The sequence below is a fragment of the Solanum stenotomum genome, chromosome 6 (assembly GCF_019186545.1).
Source record: "Solanum stenotomum isolate F172 chromosome 6, ASM1918654v1, whole genome shotgun sequence".
Taxonomy (NCBI): domain Eukaryota; kingdom Viridiplantae; phylum Streptophyta; class Magnoliopsida; order Solanales; family Solanaceae; genus Solanum; species Solanum stenotomum.
This window is the reverse complement of record NC_064287.1, coordinates 58,639,187-58,652,664: the sequence shown is the minus strand read 5'-3', so window position 1 is coordinate 58,652,664 and position 13,478 is coordinate 58,639,187. Positions and strand designations below refer to the sequence as shown.

Below are 13,478 nucleotides of genomic sequence, written 5' to 3'. Positions count from 1 at the left end.
TCTCAACTAAATGAGGCCAAACATAACCAAGAAAATCTCAAAGGTTTCCATGTGTAGTCAGAAACCGATACTCTAAGCAGTTATTGTTATGAATAACTCGTATCGTGCTATAGTTGGAACGCTACCCTGTTCACAGTTCCACTCTTTAACCTCTCTCTCTTCAACTCCCAGTCCCTCTTTCCCTTTCCCCACCAAGAAAAAAGTGAAGAAACGATAATTCTTATATATAGACGCTATGAGTGTTATGAAAGGTGAAGAACACAAAAAACTCTTAAGTTCGTTGGGGCTTTAAGTGCAAAGCACAAATAATGTGTGAGGTTAACAAAGAAAGGTGCAAATAAAGAAAAAGTATAAATATGTATATGGAGTCCTAGACTAATAATTATAAGAATAAATAACAAATCTAGGACAAAGAAATTGAAAAAATTCAACGATGAAGTGTTTGCATTAAATTGAAATATCAATTGTTTAGTGTAGCCTCTTCAGAATTATGATCATTGGCAAGGAAACATATGCCTTAGACCCTTGATAACGATATTGAAGCGCTCAACATGTTTTGCGCCTTGCTTCAAGGCTCCTTTGACAACACTGAACATTATTTCCCAAGTCCCAACAGCAATACATACACATTTACTTTTCTCCTTTAATTGTTTTTGGGAGGCAGAGTTGCTGGAATAGGGGTCGGGGGTCGGAGAACAAGTAGAAACCTTGAAGATATTGCTTGCCATAAAGAACTTTCAGGAAGTTGCTACAAATAAATTGCTTGGGGCAACAGAAGAAGAGAAAAAAATCGATCAACAAGCATATCATCACTATTGAAAAACATTTCAGACAAAAATACGGGCAACAAAGAAACGATGGAAGAATATATTTCTGTATCCCATTTTCCTTTTCCTAGAGGAAGGTAGTGGGAGGGTAGGGGTGATCACAAGACCAGAAATTTGATTATTTGTTAGTCCTAAAATGATAAAGAATAATCGTCTTAGAATAGCTAAAATAAACAAAACTTTCACACTATGTCTGTCAAGGAAAGATAACACAATGCCCATACCTTCAGCCTGCCTCGCTCAAATTATGGAAAAGCAGCAGGAAGCACGGAAAAAACTTTGGAGCGATTCATCTTCAGTTTGCAAAGTCAAAAACCATCATTAGGCAGTTTGAGATGTTCTACACAGAGGAGTACTGCTTGTGCGGGGCTCAGCTGGACTCGATATGCTGTTGCAACACGTTCTACCCGACCATTGAAGCAGCTTCTTCCAATTTTTTCCAAGCTCGCTCACGCTGCTCCACAAGGCCGCTGGCACCAGCTGCCTTTTCATTGTATTCCTTTTCACACTCCTCAAAAAGTTCTGAATCCATCTCCAAGAACATTCTCCGGACATTAGAGGTCAACCCGTGGACTGCCTGATTCCAGTGACCATACATATTCCTTTCTAATGGCTCAAAGATGATTGGCAAAATTGCACGTCGATTCTGAGCGATCAAGTCTACTATATGCTCATTGTTCCATAAGAACAGAGCTCGCTCAGCAACCTGCCATGCACAAAATCTTTGGATCATGATCTCATTTTCATGCAACCTTCTGAATCAAACGACACAAGAAACATTTGGAGAAACAGACTATTACAGACCAATATGAGACGCCATACAAAATAAATAATGATATCATGCATTTCAAATACAGCAACTATTTTCAGATAATAGGTCATCTCCCAATGGTCTTCAGCAAGTACCCTGTCTAAGCCTACCATTTTTATTACATCTAAAACTGCCATATGTGAGCATATGTTGGGTGGTTAAATGGTCAGCTAATACGATCCCGATCACCTTAGTTTTCATGGCATAAAATACAAAAGAAATAGGAACTCGCATATCATTTCAGAATAACATGTCACACACTGCATTCACTGTATGTAGTTTGACTATCCATAAGCTCAAGCTAAGAAAATGGTTGCAGTACTCATGACTGGATGAAGTATCAATATGCTGAAGTACGGCCTAAAAATCAGAGTAAGTAGCAGCAGTATATTCTACATGCTAGAATCTCAATTTTACAATAACAGAACGCTGCATAACATCGCCATCCAGGCATTCAAGAAATGCATCAAAATTATTCTCTTCATTTCACATTATTTTGTTGTTGTTAATGCTCTTATTTCTGTATTCCCTTCTTCAAACTGCTTGGATATGCTTTATTTTAAGCCGAGGGTCTATTGGAAACAACCTCTCTATCTCTACAAGGTAGGAGTAAGGTATGTGTACACTCTACCTTCCCCACACCCCACTTGTGGGATTACACTGGGATATTGTTGTTGTAACCTCCATATAGCTGTCATGTAGATAACATGAAACAACAAATGTACCAGAAACAGTAATGACGCGTTCCTGTTCATCAAGCTTGGCATATTTGAATCATTTTTTACAGTATCACATTTAAGTTTTAACAACTCAATCATCGTACATACAATGGACAGGACTGAGAATTCTTAGAAAGTGTGAATAAGGGACTAACTTTTGACTAGTGAACTGGTTCATTTTAGGATATCTAATTCATCCATAGAAACCTGAGAAGCATGGACACTCCAAGGAGGCAAGACAAAAAAAGACATAAAACGGCAACTGATACATATCCTAATAAACTTAGACCTTCTCTATCTGCCCTTATTCTAAGCCCTTGCTAGAATGTTGCACAGACTGCTCGTCTGCTGAGTGCTTGAATTTCAGTTTCTCGCAGTGCATTAAGTGCTCAAAAGTGAAAGCACTCAAACATCAACATATGGATATAGGAAATTGCTTAAGAAAAGTGAAGTCTCACCATCATATATCCATCAAATCTTATGTTAGTCAACTTTACAATCAAACGGAAGATAGAAGTGCTTAACTAGCTTAACTAAGCATGGCCAACCCAATAAGTCGGGAGTACAAGAACAACAACATACCTAGTGCAATTCTACAAGTGGGGTCTGAGGAGGGTAGGATGTACACAGATTACCCCTACCTTTGCAGGGTAGGGAGGTTGTTTCAGATAGAGCCTCGTCTCAAAAGAAGAGAAGAATTCGAAGCAGGGTTGTCAACAAATAAGACGACATAGTAACAGGATAAAAAACAAATAAAGCAACAAATAGTAATAAACACACGGAAGAAAAGAAACTACGTGATTACTAAATATTACTACTGATAAGGAGAAGTGGAGAGGAGGCTAGCCCCCTGCCTTTCCCACAAGCAGTCCGACAACACGCGGCTAAGTACTAACTTTCTACCCTTATCCTCGACCTCCATTAAGTCAAGAGTAAAACGTACAATCCTTCTACTTATTTCATCATAAGAATAGGTATGTCTACACTGCACAATAAAACTATTCAGCCTCTCAAATTGAAGCACCTGGATTATCCACAATGCTTTGTTGTCTGTGTCAAGTATAACATATTAAAAGTAAATCCTATGTTTAACCTTTGAGGAAATGTGCCACAAAGGGAAGTATCCTTAGATCATAACACCCTAGAAAGAGCAGTATGTCACAGTTTATTCAAAGACTGAAGTTCTGTAAAAGTACTGCTGGCTCATATGGCAAATCACGGTTCTATTATATTATGGTGATAGTAGCTATGAACGTGATTAGTCCAAAAGAACCGTGATTGAAAGGTTATATTTCAAGGAAAAACTTCTTTACGCATTACTTCAAAGGGAAACAAAATCAGTCAAATTGTCGACTTCTCACCTTCAATCATCTAGTCATTAGTTGATGCAAAGCAATTGATGTAGTTTTTTTTAATAATATTGGATAGGTAAAACTTTGACGGAAGTTTTCATCATCAATTTAGGTTAAAGAAATCGCATTTGAGAAACTAGAAGAGAAGACAAGTTGGAGCCTTCAATTACAATTCCAGACCGTGTCGGCTGCCACAAAATTTTAGTCCCTTTAAGCATGAATTGCCTTGCCAACTAGTTAAGATATCTCCTAAAAGTCATCTCATATTTGATGCACATTAACTCATGCATCAAAATATTATCAGCATTCAAACTTCAAATTTAACCTTCTGCATTGAAAGCCCAGCACCAGTCTGAGGCACAGTGTTTAAGAAGAGCAAAAAAGTTTTTGATTTAGAGAAAACAAAATTTTCCCTGTCGTCTAACTGGAAATATAGCCCCCCTTAGTTTTTTTCCAAAAAATAGTGCCTATCACATTGTCCAAACTTCGGTTATTGCAAATTAAGCTCCATACTAGCAGGCTGACGTGCAATAACTTTAGAATCTTTTCTTTTGAATTGTCCTTGCATTATATTTCTAAATCCTATTCCGTCAAGCTACAAAGTTTTTAGAAGTTACCAGCCAACCAGCAAAGGGAGTAAAGAAAGCCGTATGCAATCAATAAGCACCAAATTAATCCTTGTGCCAGCAAGAGATAACTCATTTATATGAACATTTTTCGTTACACTAACTACCTAATCAAGACACAGATAACAACATCAAGCATACTCATGTAAAAGTGCACTCGCCTACCTACAAATTCCATATTCATTTTCTATTAATTTTTCCCAAAGTTGCGCGCTGAGGGGCACTAGGGCATGAATGAGAATGTGTTATGATGCTAGAAACTAAAAACATCCATAAGTCAAAATTAGATTTAAGATTAATTGGTTCAATAATTGCTTGATTTCAGAAACTAAAAGAAAATTATGCATCTTCAAAGCAGAGGACTTCCAAGCTACTAACGGTATTCCATACATGAAGAACATAAGAATGAGATGCTCAACGCTATCAGGTAAATTACTTCAAGCAGTGAACATGTGGATTCAGTTTCCCTTTATTTCTTACAATTCAGAACAAAATTTTGATAATTCTTCAATGTCATGATCCTTTTCTCAAGATTATAAAAAAAAAAAGAAGGTTACAGCTTGTTTCAGTATTGTGCCATTCGTCAACACATTTGACTAATCTTAAATCAAGTTTTAAATAATTAGATGGGATCTTTGATAGTCAAATGTGATAGTTTTACCTTATAGGTGGAAGTACCTCAAGTATCACTTTGCTCTAATGGTTTTATCATCTTTAGGAACATATAATTCCACATGGTAACCTATTAGTGCATCAGCTATTATATAGTTATATCATATTGATTGGCTAAATGCACAAATATCATCATTAGGATCACTTGGTAAGTAAATGCGATATTGTTGGACTCATGTTTTCTATCTAGATAAATGATATGAAATCTCTAAACTGCATTCCCTCAGTTTGGATATCCAAATAGGACTTCTAAACTTCTTCTTCTTTTCGTTTTCGTAAAATAATGATACAATTTTACTGATAGAGACAAAATATCATATTTCTCAAGTAATCAAGTCATGAATTTTATACTTAAAACCTAGTTCCTCTGATAAACAGGATGGCGAAGTTTCACTTCTTTTTTATGACGGTGGTGTCAGGGTCAGCTTGCGCACACCTTGACTAATTCCAGCGGTAGCTATTAGCTCTGACCAGCACAGGAACGAGGTAACTCTTCCCATTGAGACTTAGGCAGATTGGAAAAAATCACCAAGATTTTTGTGTCCATTGGGATTTTAATCTGCCACCTCATGATTCTCGCCCACTTCATTGTCCACTAGGCCATGCCCTTGGGTGTGATAGTGGAGTTTCACTTCTTTCAACTAATATCCACTTTACTTAGTGGGCTTTGCTTCTTTCCTCCCACATTACCCTTTTTGGGGGGTGGGGTAGGGGTTATATCTTCAAGACTGACCTTAAATTTTAGAGCATAAATCAAGCAACCAAATTACAAAAGCTTAGAGCAAAGAACAAGAATGAAGACACAAAAAGAAGAAGATCCGCAATGATCAGTTCACACATGATGAATATGCATAAGAGATGGAAAAATATTGAGAATAGGGATAGTAAGAATTCACAGACCTGAAAATGGGGACTATTGATGCTTCGTCCAAGTTGCTTGAAAAGGGGAACCAAACAGCGCTGAAATTCAGCAGGCTGTGTACCTTCCAGAACTTCTTCCAGTTCATTGAGAAAGAGAACCTCCTTTCCGCAATTAGTAATTGGCCAATATTTTAGTAGCCCCCTGATGACGATATCTGCCAATCGGTAATCTTTCTCAACAAACTGAGTAATGCAGTAGGACAGCTGATGGTGATATGCAGAAACACATTTAGGCTTGTGGAGTGGAATAAGTGCCCGAACAAGAAACAACTTGTGCTCTTCTTTCATTGGTAGAGCAAATCCATTTATTACACTTCCAAGAATCTCTAGCAATTCACCGATACCGTTATGCCTCTCCGTCTCAAATATAAACCTGTAGAATACATTGTTTATCCCGTTCCTTATAAATGGCCTATGAACCATGAATTTCCCATATATGCGGTGAAGGATAGTCTTCAAATACTCCCGCTCTCTAGGATCCTCTGAATCAAACAAGTCGAGCAGTTTCAGCACAAATGAGTGGTCAAGATATCGCTTGGCAACCTTGGTATCCATCTCAGTTGACATCACATACCTTAAAAGTAACTCATACACTAGTTGCAAATGAGGCCATGATGGATCCAGATACATGTCATCCTCTTCCTCAATACCTTCCGACCCAGTATTCTCATGCGAAGCAGGAGGCAGGCACCGGAAAAGGTTGGTAGATATCATCCTAACCAACTCTTCCTGCATTATTTCATTCATTTTACACGAACCTGATTGAACTAAATCAATAAGCTCTGTGAGTGTTTGTCTCTTGATCTCCTTTTGTCTAGCACACTTCACCGTATCCGAGAAGTCAAATTGCACGCAGCAAATTTGGAGCTTCCGGATAAACAAAACATGACGTTCGGAAAGAGCAACCTCCTTCAATAAGGGCAAAACTTCAACCACACTAGGATCTGGTGTGGCATTTGCCAAAGTAACATGCTGTGACGCCACAGCAGACGTTGCTATTCGCGAAGCATGATCAACAGGCGCATTAGGCAATGAACTCGGTATCGGAGGCTCCACAGCATCCCCTTTGGAGCTTTTCTTCCCTCTTTTTATTATCTTAAACATAACTTTTAATCTATTAACACTTACAAAACAAAAATAACCAAATGGCGTTCTCCTAATTCACCATTATATCTCCTACAACCTCTTTCACAAGAACAATTATATCAAAACAAATCCCTAGCAAATCAATAAAAAAATCAATCTTTTTCACAAATTCCTCAAAATGGTATTCAAGGAATCTAATAAACTACAAGAATCTGAAATCCCATATCAAAAATCAAAACTTTTTTAACAATCCATGACAGAAGGGAGCAAAATATCAAGAACCCATCTGCAGAAAAGTGAATATGAACCATACATGTAAAAATGCTGATAAAGAAACATATATTCAAAGTACAAATTGAGCAAGATTTGATTTTTTTTTTTATGAGAAAACAAACAGGGAAAGTGAAAAAAAAAAGTACCTGCAGAGAGATCCGAGAAGAAAGGGATGATGAAGAAGAAGAGAACATTTGTGCTTTTTTTGAGTTTTTGAGTGTGAATGTGCTGGCATATTTTGAGGTTATAAAATATTTTAAATATTTTATACGTATTTGGAAAAAAATAAAAAGAAATTTTAAAAAATGTAAAAATATAGTATGTTTTCTTTTGCCTTGGCTACTTCAAAATTTGAATCCAAAAACCTTTTTTTTTCCTCAATTGAGAAACTTTACAATATTATAATTTATATGCTTGGATAGATTTTTTAAACAAATGTAAGAACTTATTATAAAAAGAAAGTTTATGAAAATAATTCTTTTCCTAAAAAGTAGTAAATTATTATGCTTCGTAAAAATATCTTTTTTCAGATAATTTCATTAAATATTGAGTAAGGATATACTATGACATGGATTATTTGTGATAAATTAATAGATGCATGATATTCATATGTTTTAACTTCAGCCGAGAGTATATCGAAAACAGTTTCTTTATCTCACAACCCACGTCTCAGACGCCACTTGTAAATAATAGTATATGTTATTAAAATAAATGCATGATATATATTTATAGATTGATTTTTCTTGATAAACTAGAATTAATTAAAAGTCCTTTGTATATAATTTTTTTACAACATATAGCCTTCTTAACATAGTAAAGTGTATAAATAGAATATCATAAAAGAATGGTGTTGAATTTTTGTCTTGCTTAAAAAATCTTTTAAAAAGTAGAGAATATTATTTGTAGATAATAAGAATATTTTTTTATAAAGTGAAAGATAAAGTCTTAAATATTGAACAATAAACATTTTTTGTGAATACATTATAACTTATAATCAATTTAACACGATTAATTGATGAATTATACCAAATGCTACTCATCCATCATAACTCGTAAAAATATACAATGTTTACCTATACGACACACCTTGTAGACCGATAAATAAGTTTATAGATCCGACTTATCAAAATGTCCAAGACTCCTACATCCTAATAGAGCAATATTGGGCCCCTAGAATGGGGGGTCCAATGGGCCATATTGGGCTTTGCTGAACTTCATTTAGAAGAGTGGGCTGGGTCTAAATCTCTTCTTGGGCTTGTTGTATGACATTTTAAGAGGATGAAATTTTAAAGTTAAACTAGATATAGGACCCCGTGCTAGCACGGGGCCCAATATATATATATATATATATTTTTAATTTTAATTTATGTCATATTATGGAATTTGAGAGGTTATTGAAATTTTTATATGATTTTAAAAATATTTTAAATTTTTAGCTATTGTGATTTGTAGTACTTTTTTTAAACATAATTTTGAAAAAAATATTTATTACTCTGTTTGTTCTAATTTATGTGGCACACACAGAATTTTAAATATTAAGCATTTTTTATATGTCTCTTTAATATATTAAGTTGTTAATTATTGTATTTTATTGTACATTTTGAACCTNTTCAATATTATTGTCATTCTTAGTGTTGAATTGATTTTGATTTAAGCTTTATTATTAGTAAAAATTAGGCAAATGACATAGTATAAGAAAGAAATTACTTCTTTTCCCTACTCTTTCATTAATTACCAAAAATCCCTTTTTTTAGTGTTTTTCGGATACATAATATAGCAGTGTGAGTACTTAATATAGCAGCGCGGATACTTTAATTAATAACGGGCGGATACTTAAATTATTAAGTTGTTAGCAGCACGGATACTTAATTAACAGGCGGATGCATAATATAGCAGCGTGGATACTTTAATTAATAACGGGCGAATACTTAAACTAATAAAGTATCCGGTTAAGTTGAATTGGGGGAAAATAAGAGATTTTTGTATTTTAGTAAAAGAGTAGGGAAATATTGAGAATAGGTAAGAAAATGTTGTGTATTTAAGTAATTTTTCCTTATTATAATTACCAACATATGTGGACTATAACCTTTATTGGCCCATTCATAATTCTAAGTTTCAAACTTGAAATAATATATTAAAAGATAAAAACTATGAAAAAGTATAAGAAATATTTAAAATTATATCAAAGTAAATATTTTTATGTATAAAATAAAATTTTAAAATTATATATATAATGTCGGGTTGGTTATTTTAGTTAAAACCAAACCAACCCAAATATAGTCGGGTTTTTTTTTTTTTCATAACCAAACCAAGTCAAACCAAACCACTAGTCGGGTTTTTTTTCGGGTTGACTCGATTTGCAGTTTGGTTTGGTTTTATGTTCGGTTTTGTACACCCCTAATCGTAATAGAGCAATATTGGGCTTTGCTGAACTTTATTTAGAAGAGTGGGCTGGGCCTAAATCTCTTCTTGGGCCTATATTGTTGTATGACATTTTAAGTAGATGAAATTTTTAAGTTAAATTATTTGAGATTTAAAATATAATTTTCTTTTTGGGAAACAAAAATAAAATGAAAAATGTAGCATGTAAATCAACAAAGAAAAAGTGATACATTCAGATATGATTTCTAACTTTATTTTTACATTCTGATGTGATATTTTGTTAACTTTACGTTTTTATTGATAGCCGTAAAATTATCATAAAAAAATTCAACTACTTGTATGCATTTTTTCCTTATATCAATGCAAAAACATTTTACTATTATTACAACTAGATCTAGATCTCCTCAATACACAACAATTTATCCTCGTACCAATTAAACAACTAAAATATTTGAGACAATTAACATGGCTAACAACTAGTTTTACAGAGATTAATTAAGAGTTAAGATACTCCTTAATTAAGTCAAACAAATCACAGTTACCCAAAAATAAAAGGTAAAAATAAATACATCAAAATAATCAAGAGTTCTAGTTTAATTAAAGATTAACACTTGTTTACACTTTACACTATCAATATAATTTAAACTTTTATATCAGGTTATTATTTTATATTTTGAGGTTATCACATCAATTGACTTACTATAAAGAGTTAAAAATATTATTAGAAGTTTAATTTAATATACTCATGTAACTAATCTAAAATACTTTCATTCCAAAGAACTTGAACTTTTAATCGGATTGATTAGAGAAATTTGATTTATTTTTTTCTACTTAAATTTCAAATCTTTTATTATAGATAAAGGTGATTGATTACAACGAAATAACACACCAACACGCGTACACACACAATGTCGGAATCACTCTTGTCCAAGGAATTTCAATTTACATCCTTCGCTAAAAAAATTATGCTATATAGATTGAATTTTTTCGTGTGTCTACTTCTTTACAGTGATTTTCCTTACTAAAATTTTTTATTTCACTACTACGCACACACATATATACTGCTAACGAACTTCAAACTAATTATATTTAACTAATACACACTGATAATATAAACAAAAAATTACACTAAGAAATGTTAAACATTGCAATTAACAAGTGGAAGAAAATTTGATACTTGAAAACTAGAGATATGATTAGATATCAAATTACATATATAATCATTAATATTACATTACATTACAAATTAATAATAATTCCTTAACAGAACTATTATTATTTCTTAAGTAGCCCTCCATAATTTGCAGCCATAGTCATTTCTTTTTCAGCCACTTTTGCTTCCTCTCTAAATTTCTTGTAAATATCATTCTTATAAAACTTCCTAGTTCTTAATACCAAAATAATTGACACAAATGCCCCTAGAATTGTCACACCAGTAATAATTAAAAAGGCTAATTTGAAACATTCATCTCCATTACACTCCAAATCTTCACCAATTTTCCTTATTTTTCCCATAGCCATTATTTGTCTATTAGCCTCTTTATCATATAAATAGCCAACAACTCTCACATTTAGCAAATATGCACCAATTGGACTTGCTACTGATCCAAAATTATAAAGTGTTGAGTAATATTTCAACCCAAATAACTCTGATATTATGGCATATAACAATGGCCATTGTGCCCCAAAGCAAAATCCTATGACTATAGATGCAACATATAGGCCCCCAGACACGTTGAACGCGATTAAAAGATGGCCTAAACAAGAGATCACGAGTGTTATCGTGAGCATAAGAGGCCTTGGAAATTTGTACTTGGTCAAGAAATGTTCAGACAAGAAGCCAGACACAACTCTACCTAAGTAATTCCATATACTAACTAATGACACAAATGTACTAATACTTGTTTTTGGATAGCCTAATGATGTCCCTATCTGTCCTAAGTTGTCTATTGCTGTTAGTGTCCCTCCAACGCCACATATTGTCGCGAAAAATAGTATGAACATGTCAATACTGAATAGAGTCTGAAGTATAGTATAGTCTTCACCTCTATCTGGTGCGCGAAAAACTGTCCTCCAACAAGAAACATGTTCTTGAATTTGAATCTCACTTCGACATTCTTGATCTTTTGCATCACTTTGTGTCACCATTTGAAGTTGAGATATGTCACAATTTGGCACCTCAGTGACTAATTTCACTTGTGATACACTTTCCAATTCTTGTTTCTTGATTTTCCATGAATCAAATTCTTCTTTAACAACAACAACAAGTGGTAAACAGAGCAAAAACAGAACAATTGAAGTGCTTAAACCATATTCAATTTGCTTAAAATGCATCTTTTTTTGAAGTATAATAACCAACATGAGAAATCCAGCTAGTCCAAGTGATGTATACAAAAACTTATAAAACACTTTCATCTCATGTTCAACTCTAACCACCTTCATAACGCGAATTATACGCAAGAAAACCAATGAAACAACAGGAGGAAGCCAACCAATAAGTAGAATAAGAGACTTAGAGTCATTACCATATATGGCATGGTAAATTTGTGTCAACATTGCACCACTTAATCCAACATACCCCTTAAGTAGTCCAAGAACCGCGCCACGACTCTCAGGGAAGTTTTTAACACAAGTAACTAATGCACCAGTGTTAGCAAAAGATTGAGAATTTGAACCAACACAAATGTACAAACACATGTGCCAAATTTTTGGTTTTGGGATTTTTTTAGTCACTGAAAGCCAAATCATGAAGTAACCAAAAAAGTTAAGGACAGCACCAAATGAAAGGACAACCCAAGGGGGTGTTACTTCATTGATTAAACCAGATAGGATACCAACATTTCCACCTAAATCTTTGAAGAAACTGAGTAAATTAAGGGTGGTTTGATCGTATCCGAGCGAAGTTTTGATATCAGTTGAGTATATACCAAATATGTATGTAGCACCAGAGGCTGATAAGATTAGAACAGTGGCAAATACCATGAACCATCTTCCTGTTAGGACTTGTAGGGTTAGGTTCTTCATGTTGGCTTTAATATTTTTAGTATATAGTTTCAAAGGCTATGTTTGAAGTGAAATAGAATATGCTTTGTGTATTGGAAAGAGGCAATGCATAGATATGTGTGTATCAACATGCATATATAAGAAATAAAACAAGTTTAAGTTGTATACATTGTCATAGCCTAATGTTGCTCGGACACTTTGAAAATGTTGAATCCTCCAAAAAAAAAAAAAGGGTAATTTGTTTTCTAGGATTCTAACATGAATGCACTGACATTTTTTGAGAGTTCGAGCGACATAGATTATGAATATTGTCTTTCAAGAGGCTTATATGTAGATGTAGATATCCTTTGGTGATGTGATGGTGTAAAAAATTATTTATACCAACGATATATATAACTTAAAACTCAAAAATATACCGACAATGTAAAGATTTTTTTATGTTATTAAAGTAATTTAACATGTGACACTAAGATATTTATATTAGTACTAGATTCTTTAATACATATATAAGGTCGAAATAAAAAATTACTGACTCATATATAGTATTGATATGATTCTATTGGAGAGCATCATTTTTATGATACAATTGATTAGTACTTATCATAGAAATCTATTCATTATTATTTTATAAATAATCTGATTATATAAATATTTTATATTTTTTATACCGTCAATACATTAAAGTCCTCCAAAGATATATATATATATATAGATCTTGCGCACCCCACGCCTACATTTAAGAGGTGGGGAAGAGCTATTATTATATTATAATGGAGACTTCATAGTTGACTTAAAGTAGAAAAAAA

General features: G+C 33.5%; 2 protein-coding genes across 3 annotated transcripts; both read right to left on the bottom strand.

Annotated features, from left to right (window-relative positions):
- Nucleotides 1-844: 844 nt before the first annotated feature.
- On the bottom strand, nt 845-7,547 carry LOC125867245 (serine/threonine protein phosphatase 2A 57 kDa regulatory subunit B' beta isoform-like). Of its 2 annotated transcripts, none has more exons than XM_049547671.1 (3): nt 7,434-7,547; nt 5,908-7,146; nt 845-1,533 (listed from the first exon to the last, which is right to left on the bottom strand). In XM_049547671.1, the coding sequence occupies exons 2-3, from the start codon at nt 7,030-7,032 to the stop codon at nt 1,231-1,233; spliced, it is 1,428 nt and encodes a 475-aa protein (XP_049403628.1). In that variant the 5' UTR covers nt 7,033-7,146; nt 7,434-7,547; the 3' UTR covers nt 845-1,230. The 2 variants fall into 2 exon arrangements, with proteins under 2 accessions (XP_049403628.1, XP_049403627.1); XM_049547670.1 differs by having other exon boundaries at nt 5,908-7,300; nt 7,434-7,540.
- A 3,288-nt stretch (nt 7,548-10,835) lies between these two features.
- Nucleotides 10,836-12,760, bottom strand: LOC125869220 (uncharacterized). Its single transcript, XM_049549789.1, has one exon. The coding sequence runs from the start codon at nt 12,691-12,693 to the stop codon at nt 10,945-10,947; it is 1,749 nt and encodes a 582-aa protein (XP_049405746.1). The 5' UTR covers nt 12,694-12,760; the 3' UTR covers nt 10,836-10,944.
- Nucleotides 12,761-13,478: the final 718 nt, after the last annotated feature.

Bases quoted from the DNA above. Each gene is read 5' to 3' on its own strand.
- LOC125867245 (XM_049547671.1), bottom strand. From the start codon at position 7,032: ATGTTTAAGATAATAAAAAGAGGGAAGAAAAGCTCCAAAGGGGATGCT. The intron at 1,534-5,907 runs GTCTGTGAATTC...TGTGCATGGCAG, and splicing joins TCAATAGTCCCCATTTTCAG to GTTGCTGAGCGAGCTCTGTT.
- LOC125869220 (XM_049549789.1), bottom strand. From the start codon at position 12,693: ATGAAGAACCTAACCCTACAAGTCCTAACAGGAAGATGGTTCATGGTA.